This window comes from Haematobia irritans, chromosome 4 (assembly GCF_050003625.1).
Source record: "Haematobia irritans isolate KBUSLIRL chromosome 4, ASM5000362v1, whole genome shotgun sequence".
Taxonomy (NCBI): Eukaryota; Metazoa; Arthropoda; class Insecta; order Diptera; family Muscidae; genus Haematobia; species Haematobia irritans.
The window spans coordinates 15,321,940-15,348,527 of record NC_134400.1 but is presented as its reverse complement, the minus strand read 5'-3'; the positions used below and the strand labels follow the sequence as shown (position 1 = coordinate 15,348,527).

The 26,588-nt window shown below is 29.0% G+C and overlaps 2 protein-coding genes across 7 annotated transcripts in view; one reads left to right on the top strand and one right to left on the bottom strand.

The window, feature by feature from the left end:
- The window catches only part of LOC142235152 (uncharacterized), a 454,428-nt gene that overhangs the window by 207,222 nt on the left and 220,618 nt on the right, over positions 1-26,588 (bottom strand). The gene's annotated exons all lie outside the window — the stretch shown is intronic.
- LOC142235153 (uncharacterized) lies at positions 1,337-10,148 on the top strand. Its single transcript, XM_075306411.1, has 2 exons — positions 1,337-1,644; positions 8,429-10,148. The coding sequence occupies exon 2, from the start codon at positions 8,433-8,435 to the stop codon at positions 9,561-9,563; it is 1,131 nt and encodes a 376-aa protein (XP_075162526.1). The 5' UTR covers positions 1,337-1,644; positions 8,429-8,432; the 3' UTR covers positions 9,564-10,148.

The window sequence follows — 26,588 nt, the reverse complement described above, 5'->3', positions numbered from 1 at the left end:
TGGAAAAGTTTTATTTCTATAGCAAATTTTGTCAAAATTTTATATCTATAGAAAATTTTATCAAATTTTTATTTCTATAGAAAATTTTATTTATATAGAAAATTGTTTCAAAATCTTATTTCAATAGAAAATTTTATCAAAATTTTATTTCTATAGAAAATTGTCTCAAACTCTTATTTCAATAGAAAATTTTGTCAAGATTTTATTCATATAGAAAATTTTGTCAAAATTGTATTTATATAGGAAATTTTATTTTTATAGAAAAGTTTGTGAAAATTTTATTTCTATAGAAAATTTTGTCAAATTTTTATTTCAATAGAAAATTTTATTTAAATAGAAAAATGTTTCAAAATCTTATTTCAATAGAAAATTTTATCAAAATTTTATTTCAATAGAAAATTTTATCAAAATTTTATTTCAATAGAAAATTTTATCAAAATTTTATTTCTATAGAAAAATGTATGAAAATTTTTCTATATAAATAATTTTTATAGAAAATTTTGTATTTATATAGAAAATTTTGGGAAAGTTTTATTTCTATAGCAAATTTTGTCAAAATTTTATTTCTATAGAAAATTTTGTCACTATTTTATTTCTATAGAAATTTTTGGGAAAGTTTTATTTCTATAGGAAAATTTGTCAAAATTGTATTTCTATAGAAAATTTTGCAAAATTTTATTTTTCTAGAAAATGTTTACCAATTTTTTTTTTCTAGAGAAAATTTTGTCAAAATTTTATTTCTACAGAAAATTTTGTCAATATTTTGTGTCAATAGGAAATTGTGTCAAAATTGTATTTCTCTAGAATATTTTACCAACATTTTAGTTTTCCAAATTTTTTTTTTTTCAAAATTGTATTTCTATAGAAAATTTTTACACAATTTTATTTCCATAGGCAATTTTGGCAAAATTTTAATTCTATAGACAATTCAATTCAAAATTTTATGTCTATGGAAAACTTTTACAAAATTTTATTTCTATAGAAAATTTTTACCAAATTTTTTTTTTCTAGAAAAGTTTTACCAAATTTTTTTTCTAGAACATTTTGTCGAAATTTTGTTTCTAGTAGTTTTTGTCAAAGTTTGATTTCTACAGAAAATTTTGTCACTATCTGTTTAAGTTCAAATTCGTAAGGTCAAAATTTATTCGTTAGATGGGGACTTAAAATCTTGTAAAATAACAATTTCCCCCTCGTTAGGAAATGTACCCTAAGCTCTGGATGCAGCTCTGTGCTTTCACCACAATTCGTTACATTTTTCTAACGAGTCGCGCCATTACCGTCTTGCGGCGTCTAACTTTTGTTATTATTCGTTACTGGATTACGTCCGTCCAACGATTGTTTTGTAAAAGGTAAATTAATAATCTCCCAAAAATTCAATAAAATTACGTTTTATTGAAAGAATATTGAAAAGAAAACTAAATCCTTGTGTTTTTATTTATTTATTTTATTTCTCGGTGCTACGCATTCATTGGTCCAATCGAGCCGGATACTTGCTTACAGCAATTAATAAAGGGTTTTCTTTTTCTTTTCCAAAGGAAAGTGCTCATCATTGTGAAGCAACAACAAAAAGCATCCACTTTGCAGCCATATTTGTGAAGAATTTAAATTGAAAATTTATTTAAATAATTATTTATCAACACACAGGTGCGTATGTCAGTGTTTTATTAAAATAATTGAGCAAATCGCGAGTGTTTTAAATTTAAACCGCGGTCGTTTTACAACATTGATTCAATTATTTCGTTTTGCCGACGGCAAATTGCATTTCTAAAAACACACATTCGTTGCTACATACGTACGCACATTTCTTTCGTTTGTTTGATTTCGTTTTGTTAAATGATATTCAAGTGAAAGAATAATCAAAATAAAAAGTGAAAAATCTATTGTATATATTGGTGTTGTGTGGTGAATTTAAACGTTGACAGTGCTTATTTACTTCAAAACATTATTTGCAATTACGTTGCCTTTAACTTGAAGTAAATAAAACAATAACAAAATACACGCAGACTCCAAAGGCTCTGTTGGTCGTATTACTATTGTAAACAAACATCAATCGTCACTGCAGTCAACGTTTGAATTACATACCTACGTATGATCAGTGATACACACACGTATATACATACATATTTTTTTTGAGCTGTGTTTCTTTGGTTTATTTGTTAACCCTCACGGGGCCGCGAGTCGTAAATATTTTGAGGAAAATTATAAAAATTTTTGAAATTGAGTTTTTTGGGTTTTCGTGTTGTATGACCCATTAGCGTTACGCGCATTAGTAAAAATTATCGGTTTGGTCACTGTGCACCCTACAGGCGGTCCGGTACGATCGTATAATTTTTATTTTATCATATATATTACGTATATATTTTTATTTCTATATTTTTTATTATTTGCGATTTTTAATTTTTTTTGGGGAGATTATTTGGCGTGGAAGTGTAGAGGTGTATTTTACAGTCCGTGCACCCTACATTTGGTCTTACAGACATTTTTTTTATAATTTCTTATAATTTGTTGAATTTTTTTGATCATCTGGTTTTCGTGTGTGAAGTTTTGATACAAATTGGCGGCAGTCAGTATTCTTCGGTACACTGAGCGTAATTTTCGTAAATTCATTCATACACTGAGAGAAATAGTTCGATGATTTTAGTAGAATTTTGAGATTTTTAGAATTTGACTTGAATAATTTGCCTATTTTTTGTACAAGGGGAAAATATTTTGTGATTCGGTACACTGAACGAAAATTAATTGTTTCTACACTGAGAGAAAAATAGTCCAATAGTTTACAAATTGTTTGAAATTTTTGATTTTAAGTTTTGAAGTGGTTGTTTTACGAACAATTGTTTACACTTCAAGAAATTTTGTGGTAATTTTGGTGCAGTGTGAGAATTTGATACACTGAAAGAAAAATTTTGTAAATTTTTGTTTTTGCATTTTTGGGCATTTTGTGCAAATTTATTGATTTTTCGGCCAGTTTTCGCTGTCGATAAGTGCGTGTTCACATACTTTACGAGTTTTTGTGAATTTTTGTGACGCTAAATTATTTTCAATATGCCAGTTAATACATTCGCGCGATTCATTAGAGCCGCTGATGCGGTTGTGAAGTTTGGGACACGGGTTAGCTCTTTGAAGGAGGAGAATTTAGATGTTTATTCTCTAAGGGCTCAGGTCGAAGAGGCGAAATCACTCTGGGAGAAAGTGAAAGAGAGGTATGAGGAGTGTTTAGACGATCTTCAGGAGGATTCAGATAAGGGAAAGGTAGAATCTGCTGACGGCAAGTATGAGGCAACTTATGATGCCTATATTCGTATTGTTTCCTCTATCGAAAGGAAGATAGACGGTCTAAAAGCCGTTCATAGGGCGTCAACTCCTATACAGCAGGCCGATGTGGCGGATATTTCTGCTCGTTCTGGTAATGTGGATATATCGGGAAATTCTCTTTTGTTAGGTGTTGACCATGGTGCTGTCCATAGTTTGGCTTTACCACCATGCGATATTGAGGTTTTCGATGGTGACTTTCAGTCTTGGCCAACATTTAGGGATTTGTTTACTGCTGTTTATGTAAAAAATTCCCGTCTGAGTGATATTGAGCGCTTGTGTCATTTGCTCAAAAAGACTAGTGGCGACGCCCGTGAAGTTGTAAGAAGATTTCCTCTCACTGATAGAAGTTTCGAGTTAGCTTGGAGGACGTTAAAGGAAACTTATGACAACTTGAGAATTTTAGTCAGCAATCAGTTGAAGCTTCTTTTTGACCTTCCGGTCTTAGACACCGAGACAAGTTCTGGGTTGAAGAACTTGCAGCGTGGTATAAATGCATGTATTTCGGCGATGGCTGTGAATAACGTTCCTACGAACGATTGGGATCCGATTTTGATATATTTGTGTGTGCAACGTCTACCGAAGATTAGTGTTACTTTGTGGGAACAGGGTATAAGTGATAAGTCTGCGTTGTCGTCTTGGGTGGACATGGATCGTTTTCTTACGGAAAGGATTCAGACACTCACGTGTCTGCGCGATTTGAAGGGTATCGATGCTTCGAGGAGAACTGATGGCAGGAAACTGCGAACGCATTTTACGAATGCAGCTCCGAAATCTTCGCCATCTAGGTCGCGTAATTCGCAATACACTTCTCATTCTTCTAGAGATTCCGTCGATAAGATGTGTGTTCTTTGTCCACGACAAAGCCATCATCTTCGTGTTTGTCCGAAATTTAGGAATCTTTCTGTGAATGATCGGTTGACTGCTGTGAAACGGTACCGCTGTTGTTTCAATTGTCTATCTCGTAGACATGACGTTAACAACTGTGCTACATCTCGCAGTTGTGAGAAGTGTCAAGGAAGGCATCATACTTTGCTTCATCGCGATTCTTCCCATTCTACGAATGTGGCGACTACGTCTTCGACGGTTTCGGCCGCTCGTCCTACGGATTCTAGCGGTTTGATTGACCCGCAGCCTTCCACTTCGTCTGGAATCGTGTCTGGCACTTCGGCCAGGCAAGTATTTCATGTTTCCCAGAACAGGTCGGTACTATTAGGGACGGCTATGGTGAACATCGTTCATCAGGGTATGACGTACCCAGCTCGGGCTCTTATTGACCCAGCATCGGAAGCCTCCTTTATTACCGAAAAAATGCAAAAGTTGCTTAGGATTTCGATAACGAGTGCGACGTCTTCGATATCGGGCGTGAATCAATCGGTTTCGATAACTTCTCGCGGTATTTGCCCTCTGAGTATAGGGTCACCAATAGATGGATCGGTCTTGGTAGAGGCGACTGCGTTGGTCCTGCCTAGGATTTCTGGGAATTTACCGTCTTTCCAAGTGAGTCGGAATTATATGTCACGTTTGCCAAATTTGCGTTTAGCTGATCCTAATCTGTTCGATAGTCGTCCGGTTGATCTATTGTTGGGGGCAGACGTGTATCCCAGAAGTATATTACAGGGGGTTCGGTCTGGTATTTTAGGGTCGTTGATTGCTCAACAGACAGTCTTCGGCTGGCTCATTACTGGTTCAATTCCCACTTCTAATGTGACGGTTTTTTCAACGACTGTTGAATTTATGGAAGAAGATGGTCTTGACAAGACTCTTCTTCGATTTTGGGAATTAGAGGACTTACCAAGACGGGCAATTTGTTCTCCCGCAGATAAATTTTGTGAAGAAAATTTTAAGAATACCACATATAGGGATTCCGATGGAAGATACGTAGTGACTCTTCCGATAAAACCCGAATTAAAGGGACACGTCTTGCTTGGACATTCGCGGACAAGTTGTTTGAAGCTGTTTATTCGTGGTGAGGCTTCGCTTTTACGAAAGCCTGAAACAAAATTAATGTATGACGGGGTGATTAAAGAATATTTGGACTTGCAACATATGAGACCAGTGTCGTCGACTTCTCCTGCAGATCAAACTGTGTGTTATTTGCCACACCACCCGGTAATCAATCCGGACAAATTGACGTCCAAACTTCGAGTTGTCTTTAATGCTTCGCATAAGACCTCAAATGGTAAAAGTCTGAACGACATTCTTTATGTGGGACCCACATTACAATTGGAATTGGTTCATTTGATTTTGAGGTGGAGATTTTTCAAATATGTTTTTAATTGCGACATCACACAGATGTACCGCCAAATTAGGGTAAATTCGGCCCATACTTCTCTGCAGCGAATCGTCTTTAGGGACTCCCCACAAAAAGATGTACAAGACTATGAGCTGCAGACCGTGACATTTGGAGTGAATTGTGCTCCCTATTTAGCCATACGGACGTTATTGCAATTGGCCGATGACTCCGAAGATGACTATCCCCACGCGGCACATATTCTACGAAGGTGCATGTACGTGGATGATGTTTTGACAGGATACCATGACGTGGATACTGCTGTTGAATCTAGGGACCAATTGATTAGAGTACTATCATCGGCAAAGTTCGAACTGAGGAAGTGGACTTCTAATGAGCTAGCCATTTTAGAATCGCTTCCGGCTGACCATTTGGTTGACGCCAAATTACTGGAGTTTGTTGAGGCCAGTAGTTCGAAACCGTTGGGCATTAGGTGGAATGCGCAGTTAGACTTGTTTTATTTTGAGATGAAACCGATTGAGCAAAAATCTCGGTTTACGAAGAGAGAGGTTTTATCGGCTATAGCTAGGCTATTTGACCCTGTTGGCTGGCTGGGGCCAGTTATTATAGTGGCGAAGATAATTATGCAACAGGTTTGGTTGGATAAGATAGGATGGGACGAGTCTCTTCCGTTACAAACTGAGCGACAATGGCGAAAGTTTGTCGAGACCTATCAGGATGTGAATCACGTTCGTATTCCTCGATGGGTCAATTACTCCACAGACTGTGAGGTAGAATTACATGTTTTTTCCGACGCCTCGGAAAAAGCATACGCGGGGGTAGTATATGTTCGTGTGGTTACGCCGCAGGGACAAATCTTCACCCATTTGCTATCTTGTAAGACTAAGGTAGCCCCCATCAAATCTATATCTTTGCCACGTTTGGAGCTTTGTGGGGCAGTTTTGGCCTCAGAACTTTACAAGTCTATAGCCAGGGAGCTAGATATTGAGTTTCGCCGTGTTTATTGTTGGACGGATTCTACGATCGTCCGCTCTTGGCTTCGAAAGACGCCATCTACGTGGTCTACTTTCGTTGCGAATCGCGTATGTAGGATTCAGGAGAATACTGGGGGACAGAATTGGTACCATGTTCGTTCTGAGGACAATCCGGCCGACTTGGGAAGTCGCGGAGTGTCGCCTGCAGAGTTGGCAGTTTCAACGCTTTGGTGGCATGGACCAGAGTGGCTGTGCTCAGCTAGTTCTCAGTGGGATATTAGTGATTTGACCCCTCTTGAGACTGACGTTGAGGTACGGGCGGTCAAGACTCACGCATCGTTTTTTACGAACTATGAGGACATTTTAGAGAGATTTTCTTCGTTAGATAGGGCTCTACGAGTCATCGCATATATATTTAGGTTTTATCACAGGACCCATTATTCACATGCTAGTCGAAATGTGTATCACGACACGACGTTGACGGCAACTGAATTAAAGGCAGTGAGATTACGTCTAGCTGTTCTTTCTCAAAGGGCTCATTATCCAGATGAGTGCCGTTTTTTGATGGAAAAGAAACCGTTAGGTTCCAGGACCTCGTTGTTGTCATTGAATCCATTCCTGGATGAGGAGGGGGTTATGAGGTTGAATGGTCGTTTGAGTAGGTGTCCTACCCTGTCGTATAGTGAGCGACATCCAATTATAGTGCCGTATAATAGTAGATTCGCTAGGTTACTGGTGAAATATGTTCACGACATATCTATTCACGGAGGGAACCAGTTGGTTCTACGTCTTATTCGGATAGAGTATTGGATTCCTCGTTTAACATCTTTGATTAGATCGACTATTAACCGGTGTAAACGGTGTCTGTTGGATAGGAAGAAGTCTTGTACGCAGATCATGGCGGCTCTCCCACCGGAGAGAACTGTGCTTACCAGACCGTTTACTACGACTGGCGTTGATTTTGCGGGGCCTTTCGAAATTAAGTCATTTATAGGGCGCGCATGTAAGATAACAAAGGGTTATGTTTGCGTTTTTGTATGCTTTTCGACGAAGGCCATACACTTGGAAGCCACATCGGACTTGTCTACGACAACATTTCTGGCTGCCTTTCACAGATTTATATCTCGGCGTGGTTGTCCCAAGACCATTTTTTCGGATAATGGTACAAATTTTGTAGGCGCTTCACGCGAAATGGAAAAGGATTTGAGATGTGTTTTTAAGGAAGGACGTGATAAGGTGTGTTCCGCATACCAGTTTCAGCAGCTTTCCTGGCAGTTTATCCCTGCCGGGGCGCCACATATGGGTGGTCTCTGGGAAGCTGCTGTCAAAAGCTTCAAGACGCATTTTAGGAAGCATGCATCAGGATTCAAATTTACATTTGAAGAGTTTTCGACTGTTCTTTCGAGAATTGAGGCTTGTTTAAATTCTAGGCCGTTGTGCCCAATGAGTGAAAGTTCTCAAGAATTGGTAGCACTTACGCCTGGCCATTTTTTGGTAGGATCTCCGATCTTGGCGCCTCCTGAACAGTTAGAGGAGGAATCACCACTTCATTTGGTGCATCGATTTAGGAAAATGAAGGCGCTGTCGCAACAGTTCTGCTTACGGTGGAAAGATGAATATTTGAAAGGCTTACAGAAAAGGTATAAATGGAAATTTCCGCAGCGTGATATCGAAGTAGGGGACTTGGTAGTAATTCGTGATGAACAATTGCCTCCTACATCGTGGAAGTTAGGTCGTGTGGATGACGTCCACCCGGGATCTGACGGTCGCGTTAGAGTTGCTGACGTGAGAACGGCAAACGGTGTTGTAAGACGGCCGGTGGTAAAATTGGTCATACTGACCGAATAGTTTTCGATCGTTCATATAGTAAGCGTCATCTTTCTTTTCGCAGTACAATGGAAAATATGAGGGAAATTGTTAAGACTCTCCCTGACTACGAGGATGACGTCCCGATGTCCGATGAGGAAAGAGAGATTTTAGAAAATGATGTTGCACCGGTTCTTCGCGAGCCGTTACCAGCAATCGAGCAGGTCCCTGACGTCGGGATGACCCCAGTCGTCGCCTCTTCACAAGAGGTAGTACCGGCACAAAGAGTTATCCCTCCGTCGGGGGCTGATACGGCTCCAGCTGAAGTATCTGCAACTAAGGCAGCAGAATCTTCGTCTTCCTCTACGGGGACTGCCCAAAGAAATTCGGACTCGAGCCCAAAGCTTCATTTGAACAATTGTGTGTTATGCAGGCGGAAGCATAATCTACGGTCGTGCCGCAGGTTCTTGAAAATGCGGTTGGAGCAAAGGCTGCGCACCGTAGTTCTTCATCGGGTGTGCTCCAACTGTCTGGGCAGGTCACACATGCGGTCGACCTGCAATAGTCGCGAAAGGTGTCGCGAATGCGGAGAGAGCCACCATACGCTTCTGCACTCCTTCGACCAGCAACAACGTCCTTCCGCTCCATCGTCCGATTTGTCTAAGAGAAAGTCAAATTCAAGTCCGTCCGTTAATTCGTCCGCGTACTGCATTACAAATGCTACCCCCATATTTAGTCCGTTGTTAGTTTTGCAACCAACTGTTACGCTTGGTCCCACTATTGTGTTGATACTCGTCTTGTCCGGTCGTCGAATTCCCGTCCGAGCTGTCCTCGACCCATGTGCGGGGTACAGTATGATATGCAGTAGTCTTGCCCAAAGCTTACGGCTTACTTCGGCAATGACAGCGCAGAACGCCTTTTGTCCGCTGATCGTCGTATCCCGGCACAACGCGGAAAATAAATTGATTTTTTCCGCCCGGGTGACAGATTTATCCCGTGTGGTCACCCCATCGGCGTCGGCTCCAGACTCCATACGAGAGCATTTTGAATGTCTCCAGCTGGCCGATCCAGTGTTTTATCGCCCTTCCGGGGTGGGGTTGGTCCTGGGGCCCGACGTATACGCAAGGGTTATTAAGCCTCAAATGTTTTCGAGTCCGGGATTCCCCTTGGCGCAGCTGACGATATTCGGCTGGGTGATTTCAGGGCAATGTCAACCATGAATATATGTCGTAGGTCATCCTGGCCAATAACCCAGACACTGCAGACCCTCCGGGTCAACGGCTCTACGAGCATTTAGTTAAGAAAGAATGAAGTTTGAAAAAAATTAAAAGAACTAATAAAAAAAAAAAAAAAAAAAAAAAAAATGCTCAATTTGAAAATGATACTGACAACGCATTTTATATTTATTTTGATATCAATATATTGTACATATGTAATATTCTATGAATTACTGAATTTCAATTACAACATAGCTGGATGTTGCAAGGCGGGCGGAATGTTTAAGTTCAAATTCGTAAGGTCAAAATTTATTCGTTAGATGGGGACTTAAAATCTTGTAAAATAACAATTTCCCCCTCGTTAGGAAATGTACCCTAAGCTCTGGATGCAGCTCTGTGCTTTCAGCACAATTCGTTACATTTTTCTAACGAGTCGCGCCATTACCGTCTTGCGGCGTCTAACTTTTGTTATTATTCGTTACTGGATTACGTCCGTCCAACGATTGTTTTGTAAAAGGTAAATTAATAATCTCCCAAAAATTCAATAAAATTACGTTTTATTGAAAGAATATTGAAAAGAAAACTAAATCCTTGTGTTTTTATTTATTTATTTTATTTCTCGGTGCTACGCATTCACTATCTTTTTTTTCTATAGAAAATTTTGGAAAAGTTTTATTTCTATAGCAAATTTTGTCAAATTTTTATTTCTATAGAAAATTTTATTTATATAGAAAATTGTTTCAAAATCTTATTTCAATAGAAAATTTTATCAAAATTTTATTTCTATAGAAAAATTTTGTAAAATTTTTATTTCTATAGAAAATTTTGTCAAAATTTTATTTATAAAGAAACTTTTGTCAAAATTTTATTTATAAAGAAAATTTTGTCAAAATTTTATTCATATAGAAAATTTTGTCAAAATTTTATTTCTAGAGAAAATTTTCTCAAAATTTTATTTATATAGGAAATCTTAATTCCATAGAAATTTTGCTAAAATTTTATTTCTACAGAAAATATTATTTCTATAGAATATTTTTTGAAAATTTTATTTCTATAGGAAATTTTGTCAAAATTTTATCAAAATTTCGTTTCTCTGGAAAATTTTGTCATATTATTATTTCTATAAAAAATTTTGTCAAAATTTTATTTCTGTAGAATGTTTTCACAAAATTTTATTTCTGTAGAAAATTTTCACAAAATTTTATTTCTGTAGAGAATTTTTACCAATTTTTTTCTAGAGAAAATTTTGTCAAAATTTTATTTCTACAGAAAATTTTGTCTATATTTTGTGTCAATAGGGAATTTTGGAAAATTGTATTTCTATACAAAGTTTTATTTCTATAGCAAATTTTGTCAAAATTTTATTTCTATAGACAATTCAATTCAAATTTTTTTTTTGTGCCAATAGAAAATTTTGTCAAAATTTTTTTTCTATAGAAAATTTTCACAAAATTTTATTTTTGTAGAAAATTTTCACAAAATTTTATTTCTATAGAAAATTTTTACCAAATTTTTTTTCTAGAGAAAATTTTGTCAAAATTGTATTTCTACCGAAAATTTTGTCAATATTTTGTGTCAATAGAAAATTTTGTCAAAAATTTATTTCTATAGAATATTTTGCTAACATTTTAGTTTTCTAAAATTTGTTTTTCAAAATTGTATTTGCATAGACAATTTTGTCAAAATTTTATTTCATTATTGTTGGTTTTGATTTCAACTTAAATCCATGCTTTGACTAAACTACAAGTGTAGCTTAACCAACAGAGGAAAAGAATGTTTTTTTGAGCAAAGCCCTATAGACGGCAAGATGGTTGGCAGTCAACTACCCTCAAATCGATGATTTGAAATTGGCAAAGGAAAAGAGAGATATGTGTACAAAGATTTATTTCGGCAAACGCTGACTATTAAGCTTTTTCCGGAAGGTTCAAGTGTGGTTCACTTTGGGTTTGGTGAACTACCAGAATTTATTCTGATAATTGGTTGATAGTTTTGTTGCAAGTAGAGGATGCTGATGAGGAATGTGGTAATTGCGAAACGTGCGTCCATCCAACCATCTTGTAGTCTATAGGGCTTTGCCCAAATAAATTTGACAAACACATTCTTTCCCTCTGTTGGTTAAGCTACACTTGTAGTTTCGTCAATGCATGGTTTTAAGCTGAAATCAAAAACAACAGTAATGATTGAAAAATAAACTAACAATAACAAAACAAAACGAAATATTTATTTCTATAGAAAATTTTCCCAAAATGTTATTTCTATAGAAAATTTTGTCAAAATGTTATTTCTATAGAAAATTTTGTCAAAGTTTTATTTCTGTAGAAAATTTTGTCACCATTTTATTTCTCTACATGATTTTGTCACAATTTTATTTCTATAGAAAAATCTGTCAAAATTTTATTTATATAGAAAATTTTGTCATAATCTAGAAAATTTATTGTGATCCTCCTTCGCCAAATCTTAACTGAAGGTTATAGAAACTCACTCTAGCCAGCGATGAAATATATACTGATAGGCTTGTGTAGATTGGTATCTAGTATTTTATTTTCAATAATTTTTGTTTTTCTTCTTGTTGTATAAGCTCATATGAGATTGCAGTTATGAATTGTGTTTTAATATGATTTCGTTATTTTGAAGCAATTTGTCCTTAATCTTTTATAATGTTTGTTTTTCTTTCTTTTTTTATTATAAACTATCGACATTGTTCTTGTAGACGTCTGAGTCCTTGTGGTCACTTAATCGTATTTAATTTTTCTTATTTCTCAAGTTGAGTGTTATATTATCCAGTTAGTGGTTGGTAGGTATTCTGATTTTCATCATTGCTACTAAGCCTTAAAATCCGCACATTTTCAAAGGAAGATTTCTTTGGCCAATTGTAAAAATCCATTCCATTATATGTAGGCAGCATACTTGTGCTCTAACAATGTCAAGTACGTATTTAAAAGAAAGCTTATAAAATTTACACATAAAGCCTAACAAATTGTTTACAACATCATCTCACATGAAGACAGCATATGAAGAATAAATAACAGAGAAAATACAAAGACATTTATATGGAGGTTGAGTGTATACCTCCAGACAACAATTCAAAGATATACATATGACGGAATTCACGAAAAACTGGAAAAACAAGATTATAGACATGAAGAATTGAAATGTTTTGGACTCACGGTTGTCACTCGAGCCAAAAATAATCTACCAAAAATTTTGAGATAACTACGAAGCAAAAAAATCTTGCATTGCAAATTTTTTTCTATAGAAAATTTCGTCAAAGTTTTATATCTATAGAAAATTTTGTCAAAATTTTATTTCTATAGAAAATTTTGTCACAATTTTATTTCTATAGAAAATTTTCTCAAAAATTGATTTCTATAGAAAATTTTGTCAAAATTTTATTGCTATAGAAAATCAAGACAAAATTTTATTTCTACAGAAAATTTTGTCAAAATTGTATTTCTGTAAAAAACTTTGCAAAATTTTATTTCTATAGAAAATTTTGTCAAAATTTTATTTCTATAGAAAATTTTGTCAAAATTTTATTTCTATAGAGAATTTTGTCAAAATTTTATTTCTGTAGAAAATTTTGCCAAAATTTTATTTCTATAGAAAATTTTGTCAAAATTTTATTTCCATAGAAAATTAGGACAAAATTTTATTTCTATAGAAAATTTTGTCAAAATTTTATTTCTGTAAAAAATTTTGCCAAAATTTTAGTTCTATAGAAAATTTTGTCAAAATTTTAGTTCTATAGAAAATTTTGTCAAAATTTTAGTTCTATAGAAAATTTTGTCAAAATTTTATATCTATAGAAAATTATGACAAAATTTTATTGCCATAGAAAATTTTGTCAAAATTTTATTTCTATAGAAAATTTTGTCAAAATTTTATTTCTATAGAAAATTTTGTTAGAATTTTTTATTTTAGAAAATGTAAAAGACATTTATATGGAGGTTGAGTGTATACCTCCAGACAACAATTCAAAGATATACATATGACGGAATTCACGAAAAACTGGAAAAACAAGATTATAGACATGAAGAATTGAAATGTTTTGGACTCACGGTTGTCACTCGAGCCAAAAATAATCTACCAAAAATTTTGAGATAACTACGAAGCAAAAAAATCTTGTATTGCAAATTTTTTTCTATAGAAAATTTCGTCAAAGTTTTATATCTATAGAAAATTTTGTCAAAATTTTATTTCTATAGAAAATTTTGTCACAATTTTATTTCTATAGAAAATTTTCTCAAAAATTGATTTCTATAGAAAATTTTGTCAAAATTTTATTGCTATAGAAAACCAAGACAAAATTTTATTTCTATAGAAAATTTTGTCAAAATTGTATTTCTGTAAAAAACTTTGCAAAATTTTATTTCTATAGAACATTTTGTCAAAATTTTATTTCTATAGAAAATTTTGTCAAAATTTTATTTCTATAGAAAATTTTGTCAAAATTTTATTTCTATAGAGAATTTTGTCAAAATTTTATTTCTGTAGAAAATTTTGCCAAAATTTTATTTCCATAGAAAATTAGGACAAAATTTTATTTCTATAGAAAATTTTGTCAAAATTTTATTTCTGTAAAAAATTTTGCCAAAATTTTAGTTCTATAGACAATTTTGTCAAAATTTTATTTCTATAGAAAATTTTGTCAAAATTTTATTTCTATAGAAAATTTTGTCAACATTTGATTTCTATAGAAAATTTTGTTAGAATTTTTTATTTTAGAAAATGTTGCCAACATTTTATTTCTCAAAAACGTTTTGTCAAAATGTTATTTCTGTAGAAAATTTTATCAAAATTTTATTTCTATAGAAAATTTTGTCAACATTTTATTTCTATAGGAAATTTGTCAAAATTTTATTTCTTTAGAAAATTTTCGTAAAATTTTATTTCTATAGAACATTTTGTCAAAATTTTATTTATATAGAAAATTTTGTCAAAATTTTATTAATATATATAAAATTGTGTCAAAATTTTATTTATATAGAAAATTTTGTCAAAATTTTATTTCTATTGAAAATTTTGTCAAAATTTTGTCTCTATAGAAAATTTTGGCAACATTTGATTTCTATAGAAAATTTTGTCAAAATTTTATTTCTATAGAAAATTTTGTCAATTTTTTTTCTATAGAAAATTTTGTTAGAATTTTTTATTTTAGAAAATTTTGCCAAAATTTTATTTCTCAAAAACGTTTTGTCAAAATTTTATTTCTGTAGAAAATTTTGTCAAAATTTTATTTCTATAGAAAATTTTGTCAAAATTTTATTTCTATAGAACATTTTGTCAAATTTTTATTTCTGTACAAAATTTTGTCAAAATTTTACTTCTATAGAAAAATTTTATTTCTATAGAAAAATTTGTCCAAATTTTATTTCTATAGCGAATTTTGTCAAAATTTTATTTCTGTAGAAAATTTTGCCAAAATTTTATTTCTATAGAAAATTTTGTCAAAATTTTATTTCCATAGAAAAGTAGGACAAAATTTTATTTCTATAGAAAATTTTGTCAAAATTTTATTTCTGTAAAAAATTTTGCCAAAATTTTAGTTCTATAGAAAATTTTGTCAAAATTTTAGTTCTATAGAAAATTTTGTCAAAATTTTAGTTCTATAGAAAATTTTGTCAAAATTTTATATCTATAGAAAATTATGACAAAATTTTATTGCTATAGAAAATTTTGTCAAAATTTTATTTCTATAGAAAATTTTGTCAAAATTTTATTTCTATAGAAAATTTTGTTAGAATTTTTTATTTTAGAAAATGTTTAGAAAATGTAAAAGACATTTATATGGAGGTTGAGTGTATACCTCCAGACAACAATTCAAAGATATACATATGACGGAATTCACGAAAAACTGGAAAAACAAGATTATAGACATGAAGAATTGAAATGTTTTGGACTCACGGTTGTCACTCGAGCCAAAAATAATCTACCAAAAATTTTGAGATAACTACGAAGCAAAAAAATCTTGTATTGCAAATTTTTTTCTATAGAAAATTTCGTCAAAGTTTTATATCTATAGAAAATTTTGTCAAAATTTTATTTCTATAGAAAATTTTGTCACAATTTTATTTCTATAGAAAATTTTCTCAAAAATTGATTTCTATAGAAAATTTTGTCAAAATTTTATTGCTATAGAAAATCAAGACAAAATTTTATTTCTATAGAAAATTTTGTCAAAATTGTATTTCTGTAAAAAACTTTGCAAAATTTTATTTCTATAGAAAATTTTGTCAAAATTTTATTTCTATAGAAAATGTTGTCAAAATTTTATTTCTATAGAGAATTTTGTCAAAATTTTATTTCTGTAGAAAATTTTGCCAAAATTTTATTTCTATAGAAAATTTTGTCAAAATTTTATTTCCATAGAAAATTAGGACAAAATTTTATTTCTATAGAAAATTTTGTCAAAATTTTATTTCTGTAAAAAATTTTGCCAAAATTTTAGTTCTATAGACAATTTTGTCAAAATTTTATTTCTATAGAAAATTTTGTCAAAATTTTATTTCTATAGAAAATTTTGTCAACATTTGATTTCTATAGAAAATTTTGTTAGAATTTTTATTTTAGAAAATGTTGCCAACATTTTATTTCTCAAAAACGTTTTGTCAAAATTTTATTTCTGTAGAAAATTTTATCAAAATTTTATTTCTATAGAAAATTTTGTCAACATTTTATTTCTATAGAAAATTTGTCAAAATTTTATTTCTTTAGAAAATTTTCGTAAAATTTTATTTCTATAGAACATTTTGTCAAAATTTTATTTATATAGAAAATTTTGTCAAAATTTTATTAATATATATAAAATTGTGTCAAAATTTTATTTATATAGAAAATTTTGTCAAAATTTTATTTCTATTGAAAATTTTGTCAAAATTTTGTTTCTATAGAAAATTTTGGCAACATTTGATTTCTATAGAAAATTTTGTTAGAATTTTTATTTTAGAAAATGTTGCCAACATTTTATTTCTCAAAAACGTTTTGTCAAAATTTTATTTCTGTAGAAAATTTTATCAAAATTTTATTTCTATAGAAAATTTTGTCAACATTTTATTTCTATAGAAAATTTGTCAAAATTTTATTTCTTTAGAAAATTTTCGTAAAATTTTATTTCTATAGAACATTTTGTCAAAATTTTATTTATATAGAAAATTTTGTCAAAATTTTATTAATATATATAAAATTGTGTCAAAATTTTATTTATATAGAAAATTTTGTCAAAATTTTATTTCTATTGAAAATTTTGTCAAAATTTTGTTTCTATAGAAAATTTTGGCAACATTTGATTTCTATAGAAAATTTTGTCAAAATTTTATTTCTATAGAAAATTTTGTCAATTTTTTTTCTATAGAAAATTTTGTTAGAATTTTTTATTTTAGAAAATTTTGCCAAAATTTTATTTCTCAAAAACGTTTTGTCAAAATTTTATTTCTGTAGAAAATTTTATTTCTATAGAAAAATTTTATTTCTATAGAAAAATTTGTCCAAATTTTATTTCTATAGAGAATTTTGTCAAAATTTTATTTCTGTAGAAAATTTTGCCAAAATTTTATTTCTATAGAAAATTTTGTCAAAATTTCATTACCATAGAAAATTGTACCAAAATTTTCTTTCTATAGAAAATTTTGTCAAATTTTTATTTCTGTAGAAAATTTTGTCAAAATTTTATTTCTATTGAAAATTTTGTCAAAATTTTATTTATATTGAAAATTTTGTCAAAATTTTATTTATATTGAAAATTTTGTCAGCATTTTATTTACATAGAAAATTTTGTCAAAATTTTATTTATATAGAAAATTTTGTCAAAATTTTATTTCTATTGAAAATTTTATTAAAATTTTATTTCTATTGAAAATTTTGTCAAAATTTTATTTACATAGAAAATTTTGTCAAAATTTTATTTCTATTGAAAATTTTGTCAAAATTTTATTTCTATAGAACATTTTGTCAAAATTTTATTTATATAGAAAATTTTGTCAAAATTTTATTTATATAGAAAATTTTGTCAAAATTTTATTTCTATTGAAAATTTTGTCAAAATTTTATTTCTATTGAAAATTTTGTCAACATTTTATTTACATAGAAAATTTTGTCAAAATTTTATTTACATAGAAAATTTTGTCAAAATTTTATTTCTATGAAAATTTAGTCAAAATTTTATTTCTATAGAAAATTTTGGCAAAATTTTATTTCTATAGAACATTTTGTCAAATTTTTATTTCTGTACAAAATTTTGTCAAAATTTTATTTCTATAGAAAATTTCTATAGAAAAATTTTATTTCTATAGAAAATTTTGTCAAAATTTTATTTCTACAGAGAATTTTGTCAAAATTTTATTTCTGTAGAAAATTTTGCCAAAATTTTATTTCTATAGAAAATTTTGTCAAAATTTCATTTCCATAGAAAATTGTGCCAAAATTTTATTTCTATAGAAAATTTTGTCAAAATTTTATTTCTATAGAGAATTTTGTCAAAATTTTATTTCTATAGAACATTTTGTCAAATTTTTATTTCTGTTGAAAATTTTGCCAAAATTTTATTTCTCAAAAACGTTTTGTCAAAATTTTATTTCTATAGAGAATTTTGTCAAAATTTTATTTCTATAGAGAATTTTGTCAAAATTTTATTTCTATAGAACATTTTGTCAAATTTTTAATTCTGTAGAAAATTTTGTCAAAATTTTATTTCTATAGAAAATTTTCGTAAAATTTTATTGCTATAGAACATTTTGTCAAAATTTTATTTCTATAGAAAATTTTGTCAAAATTTTATTTTTATAGAAAATTTTGTCAAAATTTTTTTTCTATAGAAAATTTTGGCAAAATTTTATTTACATAGAAAATTTTGTCAAAATTTTATTTACATAGAAAATTTTGTCAAAATTTTATTTATATAGAAAATTTTGTCAACATTTTATTAATATAGAAAATTTTGTTAACTTTTTTCTTTATCTTAAGAAAACATTTCGTATTGTTGAAATTTCGGAATTAATCCTATTTGTTATGTAATGGTCCATATCCAATGTAGATATACAAAACAAATTATCCGAATTTTATCTTTGTGTGGTAAAACTGGTATTTGGCATCAAAGCAAATACGTCGAGAGAATAAATTCTTAGACCATATAAAGAAAAAAAAACAGAATTATTCATTATGAAAATATGAGAAAAATCCATAAAAATGCTCAGCAATTGAAATAGCTTTTTTTACTTGTAAATTGCCGGAGGACAATCATATTTGTATTTGCTGCTTTGATATTATTGGATAAACTTTAAATAGGCTTAACTTTTTGCACAGATTTAAATTTGATTTGTTGTATATTTAATATCTTCACAGGCAGAAAAATTTTTTATATGATTTTAAAAGAAAGGTTCACCCAAAAATAAGATTTTTTTTGGTTTTGATTCCGAGCTAAAGATGGGGCGACTTTTCAATCTAATAGCAATAAAATTAAAATTATGATACAGATCTCTTTAATTGAATTTTCACTCTAATTTTGCGATATATTAATAAATCCATTCACTTATAAATAAAAGCCAGTTTAAAAGGTTTAGCTTATATTGGAGGATTTAAATCAAAACTATTTTTCCTTACTTTTTTCACAACGAATGAAACCTTTTTCCAAGAGTAGATTTCACCTTCAACTCTAAGTTTAAATTCAAACATCTTTACGAAACTCGGAGTTGAAGGGTGAACTGTAATCTACACGGTTTTATGTGAAAATTACAAATAAAAACAAATGGGACCACTCTCCTACCAAATCAATCTTAATAAAAATACTTTACAAGTTGACTAAACAAAATATTTTATACTTGGATTCTGCTTTAAATATAAAAAAAACACAAAAACAATGTTTACTTTTCCATTCTAATCACCAAAGAATGTCATGGGAAATGGACCATCATGAATATTTTTCTTTTTCAAATAGGATACAAATTTTCCCTTTATCTCCCTACCACAAACTGACAAAATTCAATTGGGGGATGGAATATCTATGGATTTTTTTTACCACCAAAAATTGCCATCACACATACTTTCCTCGATTCACCAACTTTGGTGAATCGTTTCATTTGATGAGTTTAGAATGGAATTTTAGCTCCCAACCACTAAGTGGAGAGGACATGTACACAAAGTCTTAGTGACTTGGTGTGAATGTAAGTGAAGTGTCAGCAAAGTGGCCACTTAAAAGCTTTAGTGTTGGGAAATAACAATTATAAGGAAACAGAAAGGTTGGGGGTTTAGCTACACGGTTGCCACTACTTCAAAAAAAAAAAATCTACCAAAATTTGAAGAAAATTTTTATTATAGAAAATTTAATTTCTGTAGAAAATTTTGTCAAAATTTTATTTCTATAGAAAATTTTGTCAAAATTTTATTTCTATAGAAAATTTTGTCTAAATTTTATTTCTATAGAAAATTTTGTCAAAATTTTATCTCTATAGAAAATTTTGTTAAAAGTTTATTTATATAGAAAATCTTGTCAAGATTTTATTTCTATACAAAATTTTGTAAAAATTTTGTTTCTATAGAAAATTGTGTCAAAATGGTCTTTCTATATAAATTTTTTTCAGAATTTTATTTCTGCAAACAATCTTTGTGAAAATTTTATTTAAATAGAAAATTTTTGTCAAAATTTTCTCAACATTTTATTTCTATAGAAAACGTTGTCAACATTTTATTTATATAGAAAATTTTGTCAAAATTTTGTCAACATTTTATTTCTATAGAAAATGTTGTCAAAATTTTATTTCTATACAAATTTTTGTCAAAAATTTTTTTCCAAAAATCATTTTGTCAAAATTTTATCAAAATTTTATTTCTATAGACAATTTTGCCAAAATTTTATTTCTATAGAAAATGTTATCAAAATTTTATTTTTATAGAAAACTTTGTACTTAATTTCTTTTTGTATAAAAAATTTTATCAAAACGTTATTTCTATAGAACATTTTCTCAAGAAGTTATTACTATAGAAAGTTTTTTCAAAATTTTATTTCTATAGAAAATTTTGTCAAAATTTTATTTCTATAGAAAATGTTGTCAAAATTTTATTTCTATAGAAAATTTTATCAAAATTTTATTTCTATAGAAGATTTTGTCAAAATTTTATTTCTAGAGAATATTTTATCAAAATTTTATTTCTGTAAACAATTTTACCAAAATTTTATTTCTATAGAAAATTTTTCTCAAAATTTTATTTCTATAGAAAATGTTTCTCAAAATTTTATTTCTATAGAAAATTTGGTCAATATTTTATTTCTATAAGAAATTTTGTCAACATTTTATTTATAAAAAAAATGTTGTCGAAATTTTATTTCTATAGAAAATTTTGTCAAAATTTTATTTCTATACGAAATTTTGCCAAAATGTTGTCAAAATTTTATTTCTATAGAAAATTTTGCCAAAATTTTGTATTTCTATATAAAATGATGTCAGAATTTTATTTCTGCAAACAATTTTTGTAAAATTTTATTTATATAGAAACTTTTTGTCAAAATTCTATCAAAATTTTGTCAACATTTTATTTCTATAGAAAATGTTGTCAAAATTTTATTTATATAGAAAATTGTATCAAAATTTTGTCAACATTTTATTTCTATAGGAAATGTTGTCAAAATTTTATTTCTATACATTTTTTGTCAAAAATTTTGTTTCCAAAAACCATTTTGTCAAAATTTTATCAAAATTTTATTTCTATAGACAATTTTGCCAAAATTTTATTTCTATTGAAAATTTTATCAAAATTTTGTCAACATTTTATTTCTATAGGAAATGTTGTCAAAATTTTATTTCTATACATTTTTTGTCAAAAATTTTGTTTCCAAAAACCATTTTGTCAAAATTTTATCAAAATTTTATTTCTATAGACAATTTTGCCAAAATTTTATTTCTATTGAAAATTTTATCAAAATGTTATTTTTATAGAAAACTTTGTACTTAATTTCTTTTTGTATAGAAAATTTTATCAAAACGTTATTTCTATAGAACATTTTCTCAAGAAGTTATTACTATAGAAAGTTTTTTCAAAATTTTATTTCTATAGAAAATTTTGTCAAAATTTTATTTCTATAGAAAATTTTACCAAAATTTTATTTCTATAGAAGATTTTGTCAACATTTTTTTCTATAGAAAATTTTGTCAACATTTTATTTCTATAGAAAATTTTGTCAACATTTTATTTCTATAGAAAATGTTGTCAAAATTTTATTTCTATAGAAAATTTTACCAAAATTTTATTTCTATAGAAGATTTTGTCAACATTTTTTTCTATAGAAAATTTTGTCAAAATTTTATTTCTATAGAAGATTTTGTCAACATTTTTTTCTATAGAAAATTTTGTCAAGATTTTATTTCTATAGAAAATTTTGTCAAAATTTTATTTCTATAGAAAATTTCGTCAAAATTTTATTTCTATAGAAAATGTTGTCAAATTTTATTTCTATACGAAATTTTGCCAAAATGTTGTCAAAATTTTATTTCTATAGAAAATTTTGCCAAAATTTTGTATTTCTATATAAAGTTTTGTCAGAATTTTATTTCTGCAAACAATTTTTGTAAAATTTTATTTATATTGAAAATTTTTGTCAAAATTTTATCAAAATTTTGTCAACATTTTATTTCTATCGAAAATGTTGTCAAAATTTTATTTATATAGAAAATTTTCTCAAAATTTTGTCAACATTTTATTTCTATAGAAAATGCTGTAAAAATTTTATTTCTATACTTTTTTTGTCAAAAATTTTTTTCCAAAAACCATTTTGTGAAAATTTTATCAAAATTTTATTTCTATAGACAATTTTGCCAAAATTTTATTTCTATAGAAAATTTTATCAAAATTTTATTTTTATAGAAAACTTTGTACTTAATTTCTTTTTGTATAGAAAATTTTATTAAAACGTTATTTCTATAGAACATTTTCTCAAGAAGTTATTGCTATAGAAAGTTTTTTCAAAATTTTATTTCTATAGAAAATTTTGTCAAAATTTTATTTCTATAGAAAATGTTGTCAAAATTTTATTTCTATAGAAAATTTTACCAAAATTTTATTTCTATAGAAGATTTTGTCAACATTTTTTTCTATAGAAAATTTTGTCAACATTTTATTTCTATAGAAAATTTTGTCAAAACTTTATTTCTATAGAAAACTTTGTCAAAATCTTTTTTCTATAGAAAATTTTGTCAACATTTTATTTCTGTAGAAAATTTTGTCAAAATTTTATTTATAGAGGAAATTTTATCAAAATTTTATTTCTGTAAACAATTTTTCTCAAAATTTTATTTCTATAGAAAATTTTTCTCAAAATTTTATTTCTATAGAAAATTTTCTCAAAATTTTATTTCTATAGAAGATTTTGTCAACATTTTTTTCTATAGAAAATATTTTCAAAATTTTATTTCTAGAGAAAATTTTATCAAAATTTTATTTCTACAAACAATTTTACCAAAATTTTATGTCTGTAGAAAATGTTTGCAAAATTTTATTTCCATAGACAATTTGTCAGTATTTTATTTCATTAAAAATCTTTGTCAAAATTTAATTTCCATAGGAAATTTTTTTTCTATAGAAAATTTAATCTAAATTTCATTTTCAAAGAAAATTTTGTCAAAATTTTATTCCTATAGTAATTTTTGTTAAATTTTTATTTCTTTAGAAAATTTTGTTTAAATTTTAGTTCTTTAGAAAATTTTGTCTACCAAGAAGAATTCTACCAATCTTCCAAACAGTAAAAAATTTACAATTTTTGATAGAATTCTACCAACTGTGGCAACTGTGGTTAGCTTGTCTATCGCTTAAGGCAAATATTCAACTATGTAATGGGGTAGACATTTATTTCGATAGCCGTTTGCCTATGTTCAAATGCTACATATGTTTGTGGGTGTGTGTGTGTGTGTGTTTTTTGGCAAATAAAACTTTATTGATTTCTTTTTTGTTTATCAGAATAAAGGAAACTTGATAAGCACTTTACCTTAAGTAAATTGAAAAGAAAACAAGTATATACGGCCGCAACTTTGGCCAGGCCGAATCTTGTGTACACTCCACCATGGATTGCGTAGAAAGTTATACTAATTTACAATCGAATAACTTGGGTTGTGGTCAAACTTGCCCATGACAAGGTATCTTAAAACTTCCTGACATTGTCTTCTAAATTGAAAGTAAGTCCACATGGAGTCTATGTTAGACAAAACAAGTGAGGAAAGTTTAAAGTCGGATGGGGTCGACTATATTATACTCTGCACCACCATGTAAATCTAGATTTGCGATACCATCGCAAATCCTTCAAATTTGTTGAATGCCATATATAATGTTTATGATCCCATATACACATATTTAACTTTGAACGGTTTTGGCAAAATTCTTTCGACTTTTTCAATTTCAATTTCCAATTTTCGCCTTCATTCTCATACCATGATACCACATAGATTGCTTTAATTATCTGTTCTAAAATTTGCAATTAAAAATATCTTTTCTGAGCATTTGTTTATTTAATTTATCGAAATACCTTGTTTTATTTGGCCAATCAAGAGCAGTTTGATTAAAAACACAAAATGTACACGGATTTTCACAACAGTGATGAGAAATTGAAATTTGCCATTTTTTATATACTCGCAGGTTATAAGATTTTGTTTTTACCAAAAGTATTACAATATATACATTGAAGCGTATTATTTTCACTAAAAATAGATATATTCCAAAAAATGTCTTTTACTATGGTAAGCCGCTAAATACCAAAAATCGTACCATTAATCATCAAATCCCATCACTAATGTGGCTTAACAAAACACACACACGCACGTATACCAATAATAGACTACCAGTGTAAAGAGGCAGTGTTGCCAGTATTTTGCTGGCTCTAGTCCCCGAATTGGGACAACATTTCCTATACACATAGAAAATTGACAAAATTTTCTATAAAAACAAAATTTTGACAAAATTTTCTATACAAATAAAATCTTGATCAAAAGTACCATAAAAACAAGTAAGTAAAGTAGAAAGTCGGGCGGGGCCGACTATACCATACCGTAAACCACCATTACAGAATTAGTAATCATAAGCATTTTTGGGGTAACATATAGGTCTGGGAGATAAACCGCAGTTGCATATTTAAGAAAATTAAGGGGTACATGTCTATGGGTGCTTTGTGTCAATCTGACTATAGTTCATATTCAATGTTGCCAGGGAAAATGTTCGGTTTACCCTACAAGGACAAAAAAAGTTCCTTACTTTCCCATACATTCCCAAACAATTTTCCCTACTATATTTTTCGTTAGATTTAAAAAATTTTACAAAACAAAAATGGTTCTAAGTACTTTATTATCTTAAAACATGAATATGCAACGTATATAACTTAGAATATAAATTTGTATTACCACCACGGTTGCCACAGTTGGTAGAATTCTACCCAAATTAGTAATCTTTTTTGTTAAATCTCTATAAAAATTTTGGAAAAAGTTTCTATAAACAAATTTTTGTGGGAAATTTTTCTATAGAAATAAAATTTTGACTATAAATTCTATAGAAACAAAATTTTAAGAAAAAATTCCACAGAAATAAAATTTTGAGAAAATTTTTTATAGAAATATTTTGAAAAAAATTTCTATAGAAATACAATTTTGACAAAATGTTCTATAGAAATAAAATGTTGACAAAATTTTCTACAGGAATAAAGTTTACCACACATTGTTAAAGATCAAGCCTTGCCGGCTTCTAATTTCCTCTTCTAGAGCCACCAAAATGTAAAAATTATTACAAATTGTGTTGAGTGAAAATGTCCTACATTGTGGCCCTACGCTAAATATTAGAAAAACCCTACATATAGGGAATTTCCCCTACTTCTAGCAACACTGGCTGTGTTGATATTGCGCCTACGGAGTTAGTATGCCACTAATATTGAGCCCATTATTAAAAAAGAGAAAATGGTTAAATTAGTGTGGACAATAAATACAAATTTGTAAAAATCGAGCAATATTCGTATGTAAGAGCTACAAGGACGTATAAGAACGATCGGCTAGTACATCAAAATTTGAAATTTGAGTAACATTGGTTAATAAATAAGAGTACTATGGCCAAATTTGGGAAAATCAAGCGATGCATATATATGGAAGCTATATCTAAATCTGAACCAATTTGCATAATATTTTGCGGGTTTGATTAATACCACAAAAGGTTACCTTGTGTAAGATTTGAATAAGATCAGTTAAGAAATGAGGCCTGTATGGTCAAACATAAGTTTATTAGGGGCGAATTTTTCAAAATCGGGTGATACATATATGGGAGCTATATCTACATCTGAACCGATTTCGATGAAATTTTGCACATATAGTTAGTACTATATAGGACTGGATCTAGCCAACTTTTAGTAATATCGGTTAATAAATAAGGGTTCTATTGCCAAATTTGGGAAAATCGGGCTATACATATATATGGGAGCTATATCTAAATCTGAACCGATTTCGATGATTTTTTGCACATATAGTTAGTGCCATAGAAGACTACATCTAGCCAAATTTGGGTAAGATCGGTTGGTAAATAAGGGTTTTATGGCCAAATTTAGAAAAATCGGGCGGTACATATATATGGGAGCTATAGCTAAATCTCAACCGATTTCGATGATTTTTTGCACATATAGTTAGTGCTATAGAAGATTATATTTAGCCAACTTTGAGTAAGATCGGTTGATAAATAAAGGTTTTGTGGCCAAATTTGGGAAAATCGGGCGATACATATATATGAGAGCTATATCTAAATCTGAACCGATTTGAATGAAATTTTGCAGACTTGAAGGGCGATTGAGAAGATTACCTTTTGCCAAATTTGGTGACGATCCGTTTGAAAAAACGCGCAACGTGACCCTATTTGTCGAAATCGGACGATACATATATATGGGAGCTATATCTAAATCTGATCCGATTTCTTCCAAATTCAATAGTGTTCGTCCTTGTGCCCAAAAAACTCCCTGTACCAAATTTCATCAAAATCGGTTAATAATTGCGACCGGAATCCTGTGAACAACAAATACATGGACAGACG